This window comes from Eurypyga helias, unplaced genomic scaffold (genome assembly GCF_000690775.1).
Source record: "Eurypyga helias isolate BGI_N326 unplaced genomic scaffold, ASM69077v1 scaffold5420, whole genome shotgun sequence".
Taxonomy (NCBI): Eukaryota; Metazoa; Chordata; class Aves; order Eurypygiformes; family Eurypygidae; genus Eurypyga; species Eurypyga helias.
This window is the reverse complement of record NW_010223838.1, coordinates 194,665-211,242: the sequence shown is the minus strand read 5'-3', so window position 1 is coordinate 211,242 and position 16,578 is coordinate 194,665. Positions and strand designations below refer to the sequence as shown.

At 36.5% G+C, this 16,578-nt stretch overlaps 1 protein-coding gene across 1 annotated transcript in view; it reads right to left on the bottom strand.

Moving 5' to 3' along the window:
* Positions 1-451: 451 nt before the first annotated feature.
* The window catches only part of TMTC2 (transmembrane and tetratricopeptide repeat containing 2), a 109,366-nt gene continuing 93,239 nt past the window's right edge, over positions 452-16,578 (bottom strand). The window contains exons 9-10 of the mRNA XM_010154700.1: positions 15,290-15,411; positions 452-601 (exon numbers count right to left, since the gene is read on the bottom strand). Of these exons, the coding sequence (XP_010153002.1) occupies positions 452-601; positions 15,290-15,411 (272 nt within the window). The remainder of the gene's footprint in view (positions 602-15,289; positions 15,412-16,578) is intronic.

Here is a 16,578-nt window from a genome sequence, read left to right as displayed (position 1 = left end):
ACATGGCTAAGTATGAAAAAAGTATAGCCAACTTGTCAAAACCTGTTGTAATACTTATCCATTTCAAGCCATGAAGATGTTGGGAAAGAGGCAGATGTAAGGCCCCTAAGTCTTCAACAAAAAGCAGACACTTCAATATATAGAACTCACGCACACTAAAGTATAACTGCTAGTTGCCCACCCACCGGCAGCCAGCAAAGTTAGGCCAAAACTGTTGCTAATATTCCAGGCCATGAAACTTTGACATATGGCAATAGTCACCTTTTTTTCTTTCCCAGAGAGGCAGCAATACTGAAATTCCCCTCACAGAAGGAAAGCTATGCAAAATATGAAAATCTTCACCTCTCCCTCTGCAGTGATTAACAAATTGAAACGGAGATGAAGTTATACATGGTAGATTAGTTTCTTCCCTTTTCAAGAAGATATTTTGCCAGTAGCAGTTTTCAAATCTTTAATCACTCGGTGAGATTAACAGCAATCCTGGAATATGTGTGGAAACCCTATCTATCTGAAACGTACCATAATGCATGTAGCAGTTTCCTTTGGTAGGATCCAGCTGAACAGCCTTCAGGAAGTACTTTTCTGCTTCACTCTTGCGTCCCTTAAAAAAAAAAAAAGGAAGGAAAAATTATTTTAACAGTGTGTCACCATGGAGCGATCATGTGCAGTTAAAATTGCCAAATTCCAGGCACCAGAGAAAGACAACTACTATTATCACTAGGCATAACCCAAGTAAATACAAATGTTTGAGTGTTACAGTAAGTTCTGTGGTCAGCTACTTTAAGCTGCAGATCTCCAGACTGTGTAAGAAATGTGTCTACCATCAGCAGTGTCCAAGTAAGGAAGTGGTAGAAATGTATTGCAAAAAATACTGTAAAGGGCTTTGGGTGAACATCAAGCTCCACGCTAATTTCTGGACAAGCACCAGGATGAATATTACACAGACCCAAGCTAAAATAGAAGGGAAGGTAGGAGGGAGCTTTAGTCATGCTCTTAGAGGGGAAAGGGAAGGAAAAAAAAAAAACAAAAGGAGAGGGGAGAGGGGAGGAGGTAAAGGAAATAACATGTTCTATGAAATCATAGAATCAGAGTATCCCAAGTTGGAAGGGACACATAAGGATCATTGAGTCCAACTCCATGTCCTTGTAGGACTACCTACACTAAACTCTATGACTAAGAGCGTAATCCAGACACACCTTGAACTCTGACAGGCTTGGTGTTGTGACTACTTCCTTGGGGATCCTGTTCCAGTTACTGACCACCCTCTCAGTGAAGAATCTTTTCCTAGTGTCCAGCCTGAACTTGCCCTGATGCAGCTTCCTTCCACTTCCACATGTCCTAAATAACAACTCTACTGTTGGCTTTGTATAAACAAATGCAAGTATATACATTTCCATGAACAAATGCAAGTATATAAATAGAAAATATTTCAGATTTTAATGTAGGAAGTAAGATTTCATCAGAAATCAATTCTATAAACCATAAAACACAACACTAATAGAAAAGGTAATTTTTAAAGACATGGTCAATGATATGACAAAATGAACAGGAAAAAAAACCCAGCAGAAATGATGGTAAAAAGAACAAACATGTTCTAAACTACAGATTTTCTTATCACTGAAATCACCAAGCAACTGAAGTTGCAGTATTATATACAAGTGCCAGAGCAGATCTGTTAATGGTCATTACTCTTTTCATGAAGAAAACAGCGGTATTGGATTAGCATATTCTGACAGTCAAACACAAATCCCCACCAGCTGTTCAGCAAGATACCTGTGACCTGTTTATCCCTATCCCCATGAAATTAATAGCTGTGGTTTGTGTTATAAAATAGAAGGCCTCCAGAAAAATGAACAGTTAAGCTTAACCACTGTGGAAGAAAGGCATTGTGGTCTGCATCTCTCAAGGTTGCCTGGACTGTTGTTTCACAGATAGAAGCATATAGGCTTTCTCAAGTTTTGTGGTCTGGAAACAGACATTGCATACATCCTGCACTATCCCACAAGTTAACATAGGAACAATAACGAGGTCTGTTCCTGATTACAGCTGCTCCAGATTTACAGTATTTCTCTCAAAGGCCTTAGAGACAATAAAATAGAGAGAAAGAAGTTGTGCAGCACACCAAGAACTATATCAAGACCAGGTTCCATCAAAACCATCATAGAAGCCATATTTCCAAAAGATCATCCTGGCCGAGATACAAGCAGATTCATCATTTACAATATTCCAGTTTCACAAAATAATTGTTCATTGGAGGTGAGAGTTTAGCCTTATTATTAGTATACTTTCTTTGCTAAACCCATATACCTTAAAACCACATCCATATGGCCTAAGTATCATGTCAACCAAACGCTGAAACTACAAGATAGTGTACTCTATCTTACACTGCAATGACTCTCATCCCTGTTAAAAAAACCCACCCAAACAAACAAAAACCCCAAAAGAAAGAAAACCATACGACATTTAGCATAGACTGATTTTTCTTCATCTACTAGTCTAGTAAAGACACATCTAGAGATTAAATGCAACTGCCTTTTTTTTTTTTAAATTGCATAAAACCATGGTTGAGAACAAAAAGTGAAGAAAACCTTGAGTTGAAAACACAATGTAAATTTGGGTCAGTATAAAATAATTATTAAAATTAAAATAATTTAACTCCAAGGTTGGCATTCTTAGTCTAGCAAAAGTTACCATGACATATGTAAGTCCAGCCTTGAGGCTTTAAAATGACAGGCACCAAGCATATGTATCACTAATACTGACAGAATTAACATCTACAGATTTTGAATCATTGCTTTTTTTTTACAGACTAACATCATTAGCTTTAGCTGGTTGCACTCTGTGTCTATTTCTAGACCATAAGAGAACAGTTCCTTGAATATAGTCACAAAATACGTAGCTTCTGCCTACAGAACTATGACTGTACGGCCACAAACATTTGTCAAACACCATTAATTTTCATTTACTGGGATCAGCAAAAATACATGACTGCTCTACTCTTTTTGGCACTTTTCAAATGGCATATTGCACTCAAGTTCAGGCCAGTCAGGAGACCTGGTGTACATAATGATGACAGATGCCAGCATACATGACATCAAAGGAAGACTGTGCCATTAACAGGCTCAAATACTCATTAACAGATAAAGGGGAGGAAAATCCTATGTTTTATCACCCAAGACATAAAATGACCTGACTACAAATGATCAGCACGACTATATTTGTTCACGTTGGCCATCTTTTTCATATATCCACATTTGTCTAAAATTAAAAAAAAAAAAAAAAAAAAGGGCATTTTCTTGCAGAACAGCATTCTGAGGAGCCTTGTATCACACCAGCTAAAATGTCCGCTTCGGTGTCACCTGTCTGCTGCTAAAACGTCAGTATCTCAGCACAGATTTAATACGCCTCATTTTTGTGTCAAATTATATAAAATCCAATCACTTGACAGAATAAGGCAATTTCACAATTAAGATTTAGCATTTATCAACTTAACTATCCAATATACACCTTAACGACCGTAACAGAACACACACACCATGCAGTTAGCAATCCCTGGCATTGTCCCTTCTCCACTCTGTGTGTTCCATGTTAAATAAAACACATGGCATAAGGGAATAAAATTCTAACTTTTCAAGAAAATCCAAATAATTGTTTAAACAGCTGAAAAGTACCAATTTGGTGTCGGAAGCCATTTTGTGTGCATGTTCACTGTTATGTGTACTGACCCATACAAATGTAGGCATTGAGAGCCACTGGAAACCTCCCAATTCCTAGCAGCAGGGTGTGCAGTTGTATATGCACAACCACATGCTTTGGCAATTTTACAAAGCAAAAAATGCAAGTTTACAACTGTGTGCTAGCAGACTTATTTGAAGGATAAAAAAGTTATTCATAAGATTTTAACGGAAAGACTTGACGGCTCTGAGGATTAATAACGGGATACAAAATACCTTTCACCTGTTGGTCAGCAGTTCACATCCAGTCCAGGTCGGTAGCTAATGAAAAGGTGCTATCTGACAGCTACTGGTTTGCCCAGGAGAAATGAGTGGGTGGTCCTAGTCCAAGCCCTAATGGGGATCTTCTGCACAGACGCACTGGCATATTTATGGCTTTTCAGTGCAGAGAGCAACGAGACAGAATCATGAAACAATGAATGGCGATCTCATTGCAGACAGGAAAAAAACATAATCAAGACACTTCACTAATTGATTTGGAAGACTGCTGATTTTCTCTCTACGGGAGACCTTACTCTATTGCCCATAATGGGAATAAAATTTCAAGAGTTTTCCATTAATAATAAATGAATAAAATTAAAAAAAAAAAAAACACATCTTTTTTTCCTCCCCCGTACCTAAATAAAGATAAGCTGCCCATGATTACCACTTTACAGCAACACCAGCAAATTAAAAAGGAAAATAGGGAATGTAATTGACACACGGCTCTTATAAGTCAGAATGACACTTGTCCTGGCTTTCAGAAATACCCCACCCTCCACAAATCATGCGGACTGCAGACTTCAAATCAAAAAGGCTGGTTGCTTGCAGTTTTGGTAGCCAAACAGTTAAGAGTTTAAATATGAATTCAGGAGCTTGATTTTTAAGACAAGTTCTCTGTGGAAGTTGATTGCAAGGGGGTTTATGTTTCGTTGGTTGTTTCTTCCCTGGAGACCAGGACAATGGATCAGACCTTGCTAATATGGCCAGAGATGTTGCTTAACTGGCCTTTCCTACAAAAGGCTATTAAGATCACCACAACACAAAAAAGAAAGATGGCTAAGGGCAGTTGGTGCATTAATAGAAGATTTATCCTTATGTATTTATCCTTAAAATATGGAAAAAAAAAAAATTAGGACCAAACTACCATTTTTATATCGACCCCAATTTTTTCCTCATTCTGGCAAACTGTGCCAAATTTGTGTTGAGGCAGCTGTTGTACTTTAGGCTGCTGGAGGCACAAGGACCCTGAGATGCTAGTAAAATTGCAAAAGATTAATACAGCTGAGCAGCTCTGAATAACCCTCTTGCGGAAACTATGATGACACAGTGGCAAGCAGTAAGGTATTTCAACAAATTAGGTGGTCTCTGCAATTTAAACCAACTTTATATTTCATAAATATTCATCATTCTTCAAGGTGTGCAATGCTTTAACCAGTAACGCAGAGACTTCACTCTTCAATAAAATTTTACTAGCTTTACCGGGTAATAATGTGATTGCATAAGAAATTCAATTTATGTCACAAAAGCAGTTGACTGTCATTCCCCACATCTGTCCAATTTTTTTTTTTTTTTGGCAAGCAGTCACATTTTTAATAAGAGGAATTGAATTATGAAAAGATTTCTTAATGGAATATTGATTGAACTGTGGACACTGAATACAGAAAAAAAATATTATTTTGCACATTTCCTTCTTGCTCTCTAGAACATTTTAAAGTCACAGAGAGATTGTACAAGGATAGTAAAAAGGTCTGAACTGAACCTGTGACTTCATTTCATGTTTCTTTAAGCTACTGCAGATCTGCATATCTGTATCATAGCCAGTTCCTTTTTCCCTAAAAAAGTTGTCATGTGACAGGCAAAACACAATTTAAATATGTATAACTGAGTATATTAGTGATGAAACCTTGAAGTTTTTAGCTAGCTGGACTAAAGAAACAGGAACTAGAGTTTCATCTTTAAATGTCACTGACATATGCAAGCTCCCCATCCCTCTTCTAAACATTAAAACTTAAGAAATTACTTTAATATCTACTATTTAAATATCTAAATGGATGGATTCTTCTTTTCCCCTCATTTTGCTGTTATTTTTTACAATTCTTCCTTCTTCACTCTGAATTACAACGTGAATATCTTGCACCATAATTTGTATGTGTAATGCCAGTCCCACAGAAATACATGGGGCTTGCATTATTCACAAAGATCCCAAATTTCCTTGCCTCTATAATTCCAATGAAGCAAAGAGATAAATCTTGTCTTTTCATCTCATCATAATAAAATAAAAACATCTGAACATGGCAGAGAAGCAATGACTTCTAAAGATTAACGTCTAGCCCAGAAAAACACTCACACGAGGCAAGATTTATAATGAGAAGTACTTCATTAGAAACTTCATTAGAAAAACAGATAGTTGTGGGGGAAGGAGTGTACAGTCACAGAAAGTCCTTCACCCAACTAATATCAGTGGGCTTGTAAAAGATGCTGTCTTTTCAGTTTTCCTTTCTTATATCCTTAGATGATCATGATAAGAAACAATATTTTTACTACTACTGATCCTCTCAAGTTTTTTCTTGCTAACAACATCAAGAACACAAACATATTATTTCTCATTTGTATAATATATTAATCTCAGTGTATTGGGACAAGAATTGGATTATTTTGAAGGAAATCAGGGTATAAATCTATACCTACTAACACATGATAATTCAGCATATACTAATCTTTACCTCATAGCAAATGCCAGGCAACTTTCTCATTATTGTCCCATGTGACACATTCACATACCCTAGGGCCTGAGGTCATGACTGATGCTCCCCAGACCAGGGTCCTCACACACAAGTGAGTCTATGCATAATGATTGTGTAATCCAGTAAATTACTTTTAGAAATAAGCCTTGGTAATAAAATGAAACATCTTTTTTTTTAGTTTAATGCTCTATTAGCACTAAAGTGGTTCACTTCTGTCAAACTATATCACATAATTCCTCCTTCAACTACAGGTATATTTTTTTTTTTGAGTAAAAATCCATCTACTAGCCTGAGTGTCATTCTACTGAAGTCAGCACATTTTTCTATAGGCCAAGGCTATTTTAGAGAGTAATAACATAAAACTGGGTTCCTGAGTCTACATCTACAGGGATAATTAATGGTATGATAACCAGAGAGTGGAGATTTAAGCATTGCCCATTGACTTGGGAATCCACTGGTGCTGAAGCATTTTTGAATGTGACACCACTGCTTATACATAGATTTAGGAGTCTAAAGCACAGCTCATAACTTCACTGGCTTGGGGCATGATTCAGAGACTATAAGATGATATTTTCTTCAAGTAAAGTGGTATGTATCTGATTAAACAATAATATATTAGTGCTGTTTGACATCCATTTTCTTGTTTTATGGCTCTCATATCACAGAAAGCATTCTTGGTTTATTAAAGCAGGAAAGAAATATAGGCATAGGATTTTCCCCCCCTGAAGGTTTTGATGTTTTGTTTTGTGTGGGTTTTGTGTGTGTGTTTTTTTTTTTTAACATGTACCTATTTTATAGCCTTTAGTTTGGGGTAACTTGAAGACTAAAAGGAATTTACCCCATTACATCACTGTTAAAACCAAGAAAGATTGTGTACAGCTTTAAGTAAACTTTTAAATAACAGATTTCATTCCTCACCTTGTGATTTATTTACGGTCTAGACCCATACTGAAATGTTTACCTCAATTATTAAGCTTAGATTATTTTATATCAAGAATATGTAATGAAATGTTAAGTAAATTTCCATGTTAGGCATTTTCTTTTCCCATTCAGTCTTAAGTCACATTTTATATTTTCTGATAAAGGAGTGTATTAATATCTACTCATATTTCACTGGCCAGTCAGCAGAATATAAATTCACTGTCTCCACATAGTGTTTTCACCAAGTCCTATAAATTTCTTCTAAGCTAAATTTGGCCTATATCATGCATTTTTCTATGATTACTGACAAAACGACTAAACACAGTGTAATGACAGGTGACTGCTGGCTATATTCAACTATGTAGCAAAACAAGATCTCTCTCTTTCATGAAAAGAGTTCATCCTGTGTCAGTGATGTTTTCCATAATAAGCCTTAAATTTATGTTGAGTAAAGCGAGAAGTTTAGGGCTCCCCTTTTCCTGTCTACAGGAAGTTAGAAACAAGATACAGAAGATGAGATCCCTAAAGGAGGTTAGTAAGGGGTTATGTGCCTAAATGCCTGCTCCAGAATCATTTACCAACTAGTTAGACGGATATGTTATATTTAAATGAAAATACTCCATTTTACAATTATTTCTGCTATATGTGGCATGCAGCCAAATCTATGTCCTAAGGGGACTGAAAAGTATATCTGTGGATGCAATACTTATGGCATGCAGCCAACCTCAGAAGAAATACAAGCTCAATAGGTGTCAGCTATTGAAATTCCTGTAGTTTGGAAATCCTGACATTCAGCCTGGAGGTGTTAATGCTTCAGATACAGCAGATAACCAAACCTTCAAAAAAACAGGGTTTATGGTTGTGAAGTCAATAAACATGACTTTCCATGTTGAAGAGGGAAAGCCACCCTTCCCATTCCCTTCAAGTGAATTGCTGGTAAAATGGAAACAAAAATGGAAACAACTTCTGACATTTTGCAAGTTTCAGAACTAAATCCAAACTTTGTTCTTGGATCAGTTTTAACACTCAAGGGATTTCAAGTGGCAAGAAAAAAATGAATTGTCTGTCAGACTCCAAAGACATACTGACTACACGACATAAAAGTAGCAGTGGCTACTGCTTGGCTTACATTGACATTTTAGGGAGACTCTTCTCAAGGATTCAAAGTCATTTATACCTTGTTACGACATGAGTTCAACTGAAATATCCCATTTTCATTAAAAAATACTTTTTAGAAGAAGTACTAACAGCCAAGGGATTTAGACTTCCAAAATGAGGTATCTAACAGCTTTACTATTGTAATTAAATTGACCCGTTCAGAAAATGTCTTTTCATAGATTAAAGATTTCTATATGCGTAGGCATTTATTTATAATTCCCCAAAGACGTATTACTAAAAATATTTTTTGTTTGTTTTAAAGGAATAGGTTACTAAAAGACAGAATAAACTGTTCTAGAAAATCATACCTAAATTTAACATACAGCATTTCAATTGCTGTCTTAAAAACAGTTACAATTCTTTTGACATCATGACTGTTCTACCTCATCCCTGCTTTCTTCCAATTTGTTTAAATCTAGAGAGACAGGAAAAGCGTAGCAATCAACCAGTGACATAAAAAATGACAATATGACAGCTGTCCAACAGAAATGCAAATTTCCTTTCTGTGCTGGAACATAAGCAGCACGTAATTACAGAAATAGTAAGTGTTGAATTAGTCTATTTATTATTGCACTATGTTCCCCTATTCCCCTGCTGTCCCATTTCTTTCTTTTTTTACTACCTTCCATTTATTTCTATGCTGTCATTTATTTACATTTATTTTGAGACGACTTTCAAGGACTACAACAATTACTTAATACAGTAGGGTATTTGATAGTGGCAATCTGAGTAATTTCACAGCTAACCAAAAATGGTAGGATACCTCTCTGGCCTTCTGTTTGTTAGGAACATAAGCAACAAACACCTGCAGGCAAAAAATATGGCCACCCACTGAGGGCATATTTTGAAACTCATGAAAAGGACTTAAAGTCAGTGTTGATACTTGAATGTCAAAACAGTTTCTTTTATTTTAATCCAAAACAATGCCAGTTTCTGTCACATCTATGTCTCCCTCCTCCCCGCACCCTTTTTCAAAAAATGTTTTAAAATAAAATATTTTAGATTTTAAGGAACCTTCTAGGGTGATTATTACTGAATTTAATACAGTTTGAGGCTGTAACACAGGAATTTTACAAGGCAAAGTGAATTTTTCTTACAGCACTTTGGGTAATTTTCCAAGCCAGTAAAAAATAGGAGATTAACAGCACTGTGTGGTGCCATGTAAAATGCAAGAAAACACTGTGCAATTTTTTCCAAAGAAATACAGCAAAGCCTGTAATTCCTAGATGCAACATGCTAGATGTTACAATACGGGACTGTCCCTAAGTACTTTAGCAATTACAGGCACTACTGCAAGCCATGAAAGATGGTTTGTGGGTTTATGTTCACTCAAACCAGATAAAACAAAACTTCAGAACAGACATTTATAACTGAAATAAAGCTTTTCAGACTAGTATGCTACTGTAATAACTATCCACTGCATGATGGCAGAGGTGCTAGTCACTGGGAAGGAGAGTTTCTCAGTCTTCTTTAAGATGATTAAAATGAAAGGAGAGAAAAAATTGAAAAGACTTACGTATAAATGATTTTTTAATTTTTTTTTTTTTAGCATGATAGCCAACCTTCTTTCTTATAGAAGGTCTGCTCATAAAATGGAAAATTAATTACAGCGTATGCTCAAGGCCTCACCTGGCACTGTCATTTTTGACAGACTCATTCTTATCTTGGAACTGGAAGCCTTGCAATTTTAAAGCCTTGTACCAAAATTATGCTTTTCTTCATGATACAGAAATAAATTACCTAAGCAAGGGATGAGGCTCAGATTCAAAACTCCTGTGCTATCAGGAGATTGGCTAGGTTAACTAACATGTCACACTGACAAATAAATTTCTCAAGTAATTTATGCAGCTTAACAATTTAAAAATATTACAAGCACTTGGAAATGCATAATGCTGAAGCACTGGATTTCTAAACAGCTACATGTTGTTTCTGAAAAATAAATAACAATAAAAAAGAAAAGCACAAACTTAATCATCAGACAACTGGCTATTTTCTAATTATTCTACTAGCTGAGCTACTAATCATGCTTTTCAACCACTAAATTATGCTGTTCTAATAAATTTTTTGGACAATTGTAGCCTAGTGAGCTGTAATTTTTAAAAATGAACATATAACATTATCCAATATAGGGGTTATGAAATACTTATGATATTAGGTAAGATGACTGCAAATTCATTAGCTATTCCTTTTGAGCTCTTAAGTTGGTTTGGGTTTTTTCTGCATATATAGCAGCATGCCCAAGTCCATGTGGTCTTTCTTGTATCCCAAAAGAGCTAACAAGCCTTGAGACAAATATTTGCTTTAAAATAAAACCAGAATTTTTTTAGTACTAATAAGTAATTTTTTTACTTCAACGGTTTTATTACATGCAAAATAGAACTATATGACTTTATGTATTTCAAGAATCAAAGACAAATTAACAACTATTTTTGGTTTGGTTTTTGTTTGGTTGGATGGTTTTGTGTCAATATGAATTACAGTTATTAGAAGCTGAACAGCATATTCTAGGTTTTACAAATGTATCTTTGAAGTTATTCAGGAAGGACAGACTCAAAGATGCTCAGAGGGCTGGAGCACCTCTGCTATGGGGACAGGCTGTGAGAGTTGGGCTTGTTCAGCCTGAAGAAGAAAAGGCTTTGGGGAGACCTTATAGCACCTTCCAGTACCTGAAGGGGCCTACAAGGAAGCTGGGGGGGGGAACTTTTTACAAGGGCCTGTAGTGACAGGACGAGGGGTAACGGGTTTAAATTGAAAGTGGGGAGGTTTAGTTTGGATATCAGGAAGAAGTTCTTCATGGAGAGCGTGGTGAGGCACTGGAACAGGTTGCCCAGAGAAGCTGTGGATGTCCCATCCCTGGGAGTGTTCAAGGCCAGGCTGGATGGGGCTTTGAGCAACCTGGTCTAGTGTTTTTTCATACACTGAGAACTCAGAAAAAAATAAACCCTTTCTCAGCAATTCTGCTGTTCTTGAATAAATACATTTTTAACTCTTCATTAAAACATTTATAGAAATAAAAATACTACTTATTATCAACCTCAAAGGTGGTTAGCGATTTTCATCTTAGACGATAATGTTGCACAGAAATAACAAAACATTGTGGTGTCTTTGAGGACCTTTTCTGAAATATATGGAAACTTACGAATGAAATTTACAAATTGTACATGCTTATATATTTATTGAGCATGTACAAACTGAAAAGAATTAGCACAAGTAAAATCAAATAGGATAGCTTATGCTTTTCCTTACAATTTTTCATTTAAACTCTTACAAAATGCAAACAAAATTTAAATTGCCTTTTGGAACAGTAGTGATATTAGCTACGTATACATGAGAAACTGTTAAAATCAACCAGAGATGATGACATGAATTAGCATCTGTCACAGCATGATTATAATAATTTTAAGTTTATCACAGTAGACGAATTATGATTTACCTTCTCTACAGTTCTACATGCCACTCGTGACCTTGCAAAAGATAACCCATTCTGTTAGAAGCTAATCCTCATCTAAATTCTCTTTTCAGTAAGAGAGGATAATAGGTGTTAATATTAAATACAAGTCTGTACCTCAACTTTGATTCAGAAATATTGATTTTAATAAACTGAAATTAACTTCAACAAAGAAAGGTACATAGAAGTGTAGAACACTTCATGCTGGAAGAGACCTTGATATATCATCCTGTCCAATTCCCTGCTCAAAGAAGAGTTAACATTTTACTTAGACCAGGTTGCTTGTTCAGGTTATTTCAGTTGGAAATAATAATTAAAAAAAAACAAAACAAAACAAAACAAACCTATTTTTCATTGGTATTTTTCATCTAATAACCTCATCTAGTATATGGTGCCTTTATTTTAGATGTGCTTTGCAACTCAGGAAAAAAAAAAAAAAAACACACCCACAAAAGAAAAAGGAAAGACAGGCACAGGTCATTGTGGATTTAGAAAATGTGCAGTTTCTAGTTTGTGTTTGGCAGAACCAAGCCAGACAATAGGAATAAAACAAACTGCTTACACTCTAGGATACTCTTTTGTTTCTATGTCCCTCTTTGTGACATTTCAAAAAGCTTTCAGTGAAAGCTGGGAAAGGATAGACTGCAATAATGAGCAAGAAATTTCAGAAATCTCTAGTCTGCACGCTGGGTGCAGCTTGCCCTCATAGTCCCTTATGTAAAGGCAAAGAAAACAGAAGCTACAAGAAGGCTGTCCAGGTATCCAGACTGGCACTCAGGGATTAAATGAATCATGTCATGCTGCTTTTAGTAAGCATTAATATTGGCAACAGACTTGAGGAGGTAGAAAAGCTGGGGTTAAAATTAAGCCACTTCATTGGAATTCAAGTCAGGAAATAAAACATAGCCAAATTTGTGAACTTTACAGGTTTGACTTTACTGCTATTGGTTTTTATACCAGAATTGCCTTTGGCTGGAACTTAGGAACTTGTCTGAAACATTCCTCCTCTCCTCTCTCACTCCCAATTTCACTGACAGAGACAAATTTTCTATCTATATTAGCACCCACTTCCACTCTTCACTTCATCAACGATCCCACATTTCTCCCCTGGTGTTACCAATAGTTTTGTTTCAGCACTTCTTTTCAGAAACAGGATTGCAAAAAATCTGAAGGTTTGGTTCCAACAGATGAGAGGAAGAAGCCTCTAACACATCTCTCCTCTAACACCTGAAAACTAACTGAAGTAGGCTTTTCTCTCTCCTAAAGATACAGGCTGTGAGAAAATGATCATGATCCTAGGTAGCAAAGTTTATCACAAGAAGAAATTACAGTGGTCCCTCAAGTTAGGTAAGGGCTGAAACAACCATGCCAAAGTGAATGGCTCTAATGCTACTGAATCCCAACGAAGTCTATGCAGACTTGCAGGAAGAATATCAGTTACAGCAATCATATTTGCTATAGGAACTAATAATAGTAGAGTTCAGTGTACTAGAAACTAGACAAAATTCATGTAATGAGAATCACTGAGCAGATAGCAGGCTGCAAAACTGATTCAGGACAAGTGACCAACATGGAGACAGGAATCCGTATTCTATTGCCAAATTTCTTCATCATCCATTTTCCTGTTGAATGTCTTTTCAGACTTTGTAGCTGAAAGAATTAAATGAAATAAATACCAAATTGTAACAGATCAAAGATAAATAAACTTTCTTTTTTCATGAATGACAAAACCACGTGAAAAGTTTTCTCCCATCTGTGTTTACGTTGTCATCAACATGTTACCTCATTATGTGCTTATGAAGTCCTATGTCACTACAAGCCAACAGGACATCAGCACCATTCTTTTCAGCTTATGCTGATGGTAACAGAACAGACATGAACCTTACCTGTACATATTGCCATAAACATGAGAAGAAGCAACAATCATAAACGTGCCAAGTGATAACAAACAAACCTGATGAGAAGAGACTACAATTATGGCACAGAGCAAGTATTGGGCAGCAAGTGTATGTTGAGAGAGGATAGTCAGAGTATTTTATTGCCTATCACAGTGCTGTGTTCAGTGTTTAAAGTTGTATACAGCTCCTGTCCTTTTTGCTAATGAGACACATTCTTCCACAAACATAGTTCAATTCCTCAAGGCACAATCCACCTCAGTTATTTTGCATTCATATCCCTGAAGAACAGTAAATTGTTCAGTTCTACTATAAGGATTTGCATACATTTTTGATCACTTCCTTTCCAAAATTCAGGTATGCCACTAATGTCTAATCCTATACCTGAACTTTCACAATAAGAGAACAAAAGGAAAAATTTCTTTTTCATGGCTCACCATGTTTGTACAGAGTTAAAGGATTTGGGGATTTTGTTACTTTGAAGAAACTGTTTCCCAGAACTTCAAGACTCTCCCTAGCGGATGTCATATTTCACCTACCCTTCAGTTCAGAACATGCACAACATTAACCAGATGAGTACTGGGGTAGGGATGTCTGAGAAGGGGGGGGAAAAAAAAATTATATTTTAATTGAGAAAACTCCTTCTTTGCCCACAGCAATTCTAATAAATTAGAACTTTTGTGTCAAAGTTCTGCTAGGAAGAAACAAGTAACACTGACTTTCTGCTATTATTCTTAGGTGCAAGATATGAAGATAAATGCCAGAAAACCAAGGTGAATTAGGAAATTGTGCTGTACAACCTACTTACAGTTCTGTCCCAAAGCAAGGTAATCAGTGAGTACATGTGTCGATATCCAAGAATTCTTAACTGTAACTGGAAATTTTAGCAAAAAAAGTCTTTCCAGGGTCTGGAACTGACAGGCAGTGGGGATATAACACTAGTACCTTGACTATGTATTTGACATTACATGATAACACTGAACAATTTTTAATTCTAATTAAGTTGTCACTTGTTATTCATATAGAAAACTTGTGTTCTAATTGCTCCCCCTTTTCCAAATTCAGATAATTTTAGCAGCAATGGACCTGCTGAAACTAATTATGAGTTATTTTTCTTCATTAGATCTCTACCCTGTGTCCAAGGACATTCTTTGCTTGAAGACTGGAGAGGGCATAAGCAAGGTCAGAGAAAAACTTACAGCTAGGTGAAAAGGTGGTGGCCTTTTCAGGAATAGATACAATGTTTCACAAAAAATGATGCTGTCAAAATCCTTAATTAAAAGGCATGACAGAAATAGTGTGACAAATAGGGCAATAAGCAATTTTCAGACCTAAGTCTTTCCCTCCCCTTACCTCACCTACTCCAAGGGCCTGCAACCAGCTCCGAGGAGCTGCTGATTCACTCACCGTCAGAGCCAGCAGTTTTCCATAGGTGAGATGGGCTGGGATGTGGTCGCTCTTGGATCGCAGTGATTCCACGTACCAGCGCTCTGCTTCTGGCAGCCTGCTCATTCTCATATAGGCTTCTCCTACAGGTTGAAACATATGCAAGTGAGAATACCCAAAATTTCCCAAGGCTTTCATAATTTATTATCTCATTTATAATTTTCTATGTATTAAATGGCCAGAGATCTTGAAAAGGGTGAAGTGCTTTGAACACCTGAAATGACACACACACACACAGAAGCCTTACAGACACTTGAATGAGGAGACTGAGTTATGGCCTTATTAGGGCTGAAAGAGCATGGCTGAGATGAAAGTCTTGTTGGAACAGAATTGCAAGAGAGCTCCATCCGCTAGGTTTCAATCAAAAATCCCAAAGTAAAAGAAATTTTATCACAGCTACTGTAGATAAGTTACTTCTTTTCCACCAGCCTACATTGCACAGAATGGAATGGTAGGGAGACTATGGGAAGTGTTTGCATTTAACTTTAATATATGAAGAACCTAGATTTCTTTTGAAAACTAGGAAAGGTTAAGAAAACATTCTTCAAACTATCTCAGAGGGAAGGATAAGGCATTAAAATACCTAGTCCCTGAAGGTAATTAAGTTAGGTGATTTGCTACAATTAGTTTAAAGTGGAATATAGCATCAATAGTTTTAAAATTGCTAGTCTGAAGTCATCACGTAAGAAATAATCACAATTGGGCATTTTTCAAAGCAAAATCCTTTACTGGAGAGGCTAAGCCAGGCAACGTTGAAGAACAACAGATGAATGGGATGTCAGAAAGCCATACACTGTGGTACAGATAATTGTAGTCTTGAAGTTTCTGAGAATGAATTTAAAATATGAAGACAGGCTCTTTATCCAAGAAGAAAAGTACCAAATTTCTCAGAGGTTGGAAATAAGCAATAACAAACAAGTATGTCATGGTGAAGAACAGCAGCTTTCAGATTAATACCCTGAATTTAGACAGCTCTTTCACAAGGGCTCTAGATATAAATGTCCTCTTGCCCAAGGCAATGACAGACTGAAAATGCCTACACGAGAGTCAGGATTTCATCATCTCACCAGCTGATTCACTCCAAATAAATGGCTAAGTATCTTCCCAAAATTAGGAAGTCAGAGTTTATCCAGTTCTACCACTGGAGGATCAAGAGAGGACTACAGCTGACCCAAGCAGAGGTCTGCTAAGGCTGTCTCCAGGTGAGTCAATGTCCCCAGTTCTGGATTACATGGAAATTAATAGCTGTG